The following is a 6622-nucleotide window of genomic DNA, read 5'->3' on the forward strand; positions in this document are numbered from 1 at the left end:
ATTCATGTCATCCTAGTCTGGAATGAAGCTTCCATTCGATTTAGATTAAAAGTCTCTAATCCTTGCCGTTTATTTTGAAATGAGTGAGGTTAAGGAGTTTGCGATTTTCGGTGATTTTGAAGGGAGAAGGCACATGTTCAAACCGACTAGTATCAACGAGTGGTAAGAATCTCGACCTGTGTTTGGATGGAAAATTGGTTGAGGGTTGTTCATGGATAGTTTATTGTCTGCTAGGAATTCAGATTGTTAGTGGTTGAGGATTTCTGTGTTTTTGGCAAATTGGAGAAGAGAGAAACTGTTGTTTCAGTCCGAATGATTTTGGAATTGGTTGAGGTGAGAACCCGACTCTGTTTTGGATATAAATGTGGTTAAGGGTTGGCTTGTTAACTTGTCGTGACTTCCAGGATTTGGAGTGAGTGTTGGTGGAGGAGAGCAACCATGGCCGGTGAAGCGGGTCCCTGTTTGGAAAAGAAGAAATGGTAAGTTTGGTCTCTACCAAACCGTGGGTTTTGGCGAGGTGATTGTAAAATTCTAGTGGTTTGTTATGGAATGGAATGAGATTTGAGATGTTGCTTGACGTGTATGAATTTACTGAATGTTTATAGAATCTGAGCTTTGTTAATTAAAAAGGAGTGAATCTATTATCAATGTAGGACTTGTTATTATGCAAGATGAGAAGGTGAATGGCTTATTTGGTGAGTTTTTGAAAGTTGGTAGTAAGTAAGGAATTTGAGTAATAACAATATCGAGTGGGAATGGGTAGCGAAAGTGGTGACCTTTCTGTGAATAAGTGAAATTGAGATATTTGGTATCGATGAATTAAGTAAATTACAAGTGAAGTATTTTAAAGTTACCATATCTCAAAAATCGTAATCCATTGGGAATGGTAAATGTATTGGTTGCTTAAGAGAGAAATGCTAGACAATGGTATCGAATATTTAATCCAAACCATATTATAGAAAGAAGCATGATCATCATATCCCAAACGGTTCAAATGCAATATCATTTGGATTATTTGGGAATGGATAGTAGATTTTATATTAAAGGATAATTCAATGGACTTTAAGGAAATTAAGTAAATACTTTGGTTGCTCGGTTAATTGAGTTATAGTGTAGTCAATGTACTCATTGATTTAATTTTATTTCAAAGGACTCAAGCGTGTGCACATAGATTTGGACAAATGATCGAAAGTCGGGAACGAACCCGAGTGTAGATGAGCACTCCATATCCAGGTAGGGTGAGCTGTCCCTTCCTTGTTAGAGGTTTTCGATATATATGGAATGTTGTACTAAGATAGTATGTTGCCTGCAAGTACGTTTTTGGTTGTTCATTAGTCGATGCCTTGTGATATCCATGTTTCCATAACTGATAATTGCTAATTGCGAAAACCGAGGCTAGACTTGCATGTTGAGATACTGTACCCTTGTATGTTTATACTTGTGACCTGAAAGTGAATGGGACCTAGACGCTTAGATTCCTAGGGATCCCACGGTGTCGATAACCGTGAACCTCCGGAGGGGGCTGTTCTCCTATGTTTGTCGAGGAAAGGTAAGTACAGACAGTGAACCAGTCATAGGAGACTCAGAGCCAGGAAATGGACACTTTCGCTACTTGTAGTTATAAGTACTACAGAGTAGTTGGCCGGTTCTCGAAGAATGACGAACCAGGTCGGTCACCGATTTGATTTATATTAGCCGGCAGGTAAGTATCTCGGAGCTCCAAATTGTGTGAAACATATTGCATATGTTTTATAAAAGAGATAAATGTTTGTGGTTGCCTATTTTAAATTGTATTTTCGATAAACGTGCACAATATTATGTAGTAAATATTTTCAAGTATATTATTATTTTCAAACCTAGCATGGTTGGGTCGGCCCCTACTGGGCATGCGAGGATGAAAGCTCACCCCTACATCAGTGTGTAGGTTTCGAGGATGTGGTCAGGGAGCATATAGAGGAGGCACATGCCTGGCTTGGCGTATTCTTCTTTGACTTTATCAAGAAATGGTTTTGGTCCTTTATCGGATCTTGAAGTAACTTGCTTATTTACTTTCTTACTAATTTATTTATTTATTTATTTCTTACTCGCTTATAAAATTCTGAGAGACCCGTAACCCTGGGGCGCATCTCCCAGGTTTGTAGTTATTTAGTGATTTGTTTTATTTTCCAAATTGGGCTCCGATTGCAAGCCAAAACTCTTAGCCCATTTCAAAGTCCGCTTTTGAAAATGTGTTGCTTGGTTGCTAGAACGACTTGTCCAAGAAAGTGTTTTGTAAACCAACAGTTTGAACCATAAAGGACTTGCGATTTCGGGTAAATGAGTTATCGGGATGTTATTCATGACATGTTGGTTTCTCATTGGCTCGGGGTCGCGGCGCTGTGGGACCCCTCTCTCGGGTCACCACATGCCACAGAGGTATGAGTAGGCAATAAGTTTGCAAAATACTTCCTATCTCGGAGTATGGTGTGCATAGTAGCACTACCAGCCAGACAACAAACTTCCCCACAAGACATGCCTATTCATAAATTTAATTCAATGGATCACATGTATGAAAATAAATAACTTTATTGAATTAAACATCCAAGCATAACCAAATTATAAAATCAATATTCCAAAAATCACCAAAGATAATCCATAGAAAATATAAACCATTATTCATAAAAATAATATAGATATGGCACAAGTGCCTATTATGTCCATGTTCTCTAGTTTTCAATCCTCGATGTACCCAATGGCTGCTTGGAAATCAATAATCTCCAAGGTGGTATCCATAGGAACTGACCCTTCCACAAGGTTGGCCTCTCGAGTTCCGCGTCTGGCATGATACTCTCCTATCTCTTCATTTGTTGCACGGCAGGTGCGGGACCAATGGTCAGTGCCTCCACATCTATAACATAGATTATGCTGATTCTGAGGGTGACGGGCCGGGCCAACATTCTCTCTAATTTGAGCTTGTTGGACCTGGGCATTTCGGTTTCCACCATGTGGGCCTTGTCCACGTCCTTCTCGACCCCTTGGGCGATTACCTTGATGGTCACAGTCATATGGGCCATTTCTGGGCCCATATCTCCTTCCATTCTCGGACGTTCAGGCCTCCTTCCCCTCCCACGACCCCGATTTCTGCTTGCGCGATTATTTTCGAGATGGGCAATAGCATTTGCTTCAGGCAAAGGAACTGCTCTAGTATCGGTGGGCCTTGCTTGATCATTTCTCAAAAGTAGGTCGTTGTTCTTTTCAGTGAGCAACAGGACGGTGACAAATTCTGAGAATCTAGCAAAGTTTCTCTCCCTGTATTGTTGTTGCAGGACCATACAGGAAGGAGGGAAGGTGGAGAAAGTTTTCTCCAATAGATAAGCTTCTGTGAGCTCTTCTCCACAGAATTTTAGGAGTGACCGAATCTTGTAGATTTCAGAGTTATACTCATTGACAGTCTTGAAATCCTGGAAACGTATGTTCTGCCAGTCGTGCCTTGCTTCTGGCAAGTTGATAGTCCTCTGATGGTTGAATCGCTCTTCTAGAGTGACCCAAAGGGACCGTGGGTCCTCTTCAGCTAAATATTCCACCTTGAGTGCTTCCTCCATATGTTTCCTAATGAAAATCATAGCCCTTGCCTTCATATCTTCAGGGACGATGTTGTCAGCATAAATCATGGATCTCATCTTATTTGCAGTCAAATGGAGCTTGACATCTTGGGTCCATTTGAGGTAGTTCCTTCCGGAAACTTCCAAAGCAACAAAATGAAGCTTGTTGAGATTTGACATTCTCTACAAGGATTTAAAGGAATATTGTTAGTGCTATGGGTAATAATTTCCACAAGCAATTAATAAGAACTTCAGGTTCTATAACATGGTATGAAAAATAGGATTAAACATGTATGGTAAATTCATGACTGAAACTTCAAGTTCCTTATATGACATTATCGAAATTACAGATTCGATATACATGAAATGTTATTACTCAACCCTTTTGGTAACTCCAACTAAATACGACCAGGTAAGAGTATGAGGTTTGGGTGGAGCGAGGCTCACTTAAGTACACAGCCTCATTGTATCTTGCCTAGACATCGTATCGAATTGGGTGCGCCTACTTGGAAAGATTCATAATCTTTCAATGTTATCGAAACTACGGGTTCGATACGTGTGAACTTCTGGTTCAATATTTATGTATGAACTTCTGGTTCAATATTTATGTGTGAACTTCTGGTTCATTAAGTACCTGCATTCTATTCATGTATATTCTAGTGCAAGGAATTTTTTTAAGCCACTAAAATATTCATATAATTAATATGAGCAAATAGATAAGCAAGTAACATCACAAAATCATTATAGTAATAAACGCAATATACATTATTAAAATGAATAATGAAATAAGAAAGAATAAATTATGAAGTGATTATGGTAATGAGCATAAATTACTATAGTAATTGCTTTGGATAAAAATCAATCAAAATCAAAACACGGATTGATCATCACCAATTAATTGGCCTCAAATATGCTTTTGGAAGCATTAATACTAAATAGTGTTAACACATACTAACTTGCCATAGTGGTACAGCGGACAACATGTTGAGTTGGTACCTATTTTAGCTGGGTTCGAATCCCAGCAACTGGACAATCTGTTTTTTTTTCTTCTTTCTTGTTGAATTGATGTTACTAATATTGATTTGGTACTACTGGACCAAGTACTACAGATATATAATTGCAGTCCATAAATTTTTCTCTTTTCTTTGCCAATCAAACAATCTCAAACACATGAACAAATATATACAAATACGTGTACCAAGTACATAAATCATGTAGGATTTGCTAGGGTTCATGCATTATGGTGATTTTTCATATTCAATCAATAGACTCAATAGACATGAATATAAAATTAGATTTTGGAAAACATTATTTGATGAAGAGTGGATGAATCTTCAATTTATATGTGCAGAACTGAGAAGGTTGTCTTCTCAGCCAATCCAAGAGCTTGAACGATGATCCGCCTCTTTTCTTGATTGAATGACTAACCACCTCTTCTCCACAACTCGCAATCTAAATTCTAGAGCTTTTCGTGCTGATAACGTGTTGTAAAATGAAAGCAAAAGTGTTTTAGAAAAAGAGAGAGTTTGGACGCATGGAGATAGAGTGTGTCTATTCATCTCACATGAGGGGGTTTATATAGGAGTACATGATGTATACAAATAGGCAACATTTAATAGCAACGTCAATTACTCCTATTCACAATCCTATCTATAGTGAAAGGCATATATGACTCTCCATCTATTTACATGATATTAGCCATAACTATTTACAACAAAAAACACAAATGGGGGGGGGGGATTGTTGATTAATTATGCTGAAAATAAAGTAAGAACAAAAGATGGATTTAAAGTAAAGTTTGTGAATATGATGATGAGCAGTTAGGAGTTCGTTATCCACCACTAAACACAATCCAAGTTCCAATTTTTCTTTCTATGTTTATTACTAGGTCATGAGAAAGAGATTGACCAAGTTACAAAGCTAGAACTAGAAGCAAGCTAAGTACCTTATATTACTTCCGTAAAATGTTCTAACAAGAACAAGCGTCGTTATTAGAACCTTTTGAAAACATGCAACATAGAGATCACAAGCGGCTCCTACATTTAGCAAGTTCTAAAGCATTAAGCACATATGGAAGGATGTCAATCTAAGTGTACAAATTAGTACAACAAGTGTGTCTAGTTGCATTCCTCATCTTTGGTACACACCTAGGCAAGAGGTTTTACTACTTCGGTTAAAATCACAAAACTATTAGGTGAATTGCTATTTAACCTAGCACCAATTACATGCATATCCTATATGTTTGCAACCACATAAAACATACATATAAAAGACTCATCTAATCCAGAACCAAAGAACAATCTCATCAACAAAGTAACTAAAACATAGAAATTTATTATGAAACTTGAACCATAGTTTAGGGCTTCAAACTAGCCCCTAACACAAAAGTATTTAGCTACTCATTGTTCTAAGGTAAACACACAGTAACATATTGTAAATAAAAGGACAAAGTCGCAGAAAAAGGGAGTGAAGAGACACGGTGGATGTTGCTTGAAGATGGATGGTCACGGTGGTGGCAGATGGCGACTTTGGCGACTTCTTTTCCTTATGCTTGTATGGAGCTTCGAAAATCAGAGAGCTAGGGCTGTTTTGAGGGTGTGAAATCTATCTGATATCGTTTGCCTATGACGCAAAGAAGCCTTCTATTTTTATGGTTTACAAGCCCCTAGCTTTTCTCCTTAAAACCGGGTTGAGTTCTCCTTATTCTTCTCCAATTCCACTTGCTTAGCTGCCACACAATCTTCTGAACCTTCCTTAAGTCTTTCTAACCATCTCTTGATAAGTATAACGCAGCAAAATTCCAATAAAATTGGTCCCAAAATCTGCCAAGAATATCTTCAGAAAATATACCTTTTAATTCACTTTCCTTTCTCAAATAGGATTGATTTTCCTCTCCATGTTTGACAAGGGTTCCCAGCAGATATGACGGTGATATTCTGCCACAGAACACTTCTGATGTCACTCTTCAAAAACTTACAAAAACCTTCTAGAAAGCTTCTTGAAACGTGGCCCAACAACGGTCTTGAAAATGCTTCGCAGAA

At 38.1% G+C, this 6622-nt stretch overlaps 1 protein-coding gene across 1 annotated transcript; it reads right to left on the reverse strand.

Annotated features, from left to right (window-relative positions):
* Positions 1-2831: 2831 nt before the first annotated feature.
* On the reverse strand, positions 2832-3761 carry LOC112191201. The gene has a single exon (XM_024330576.1). The coding sequence runs from the start codon at positions 3759-3761 to the stop codon at positions 2832-2834; it is 930 nt and encodes a 309-aa protein (XP_024186344.1).
* Between the last annotated feature and the right edge of the window lie 2861 nt (positions 3762-6622).

Source organism: Rosa chinensis, chromosome 1 (genome assembly GCF_002994745.2).
Source record: "Rosa chinensis cultivar Old Blush chromosome 1, RchiOBHm-V2, whole genome shotgun sequence".
Classification (NCBI taxonomy): Eukaryota; Viridiplantae; Streptophyta; class Magnoliopsida; order Rosales; family Rosaceae; genus Rosa; species Rosa chinensis.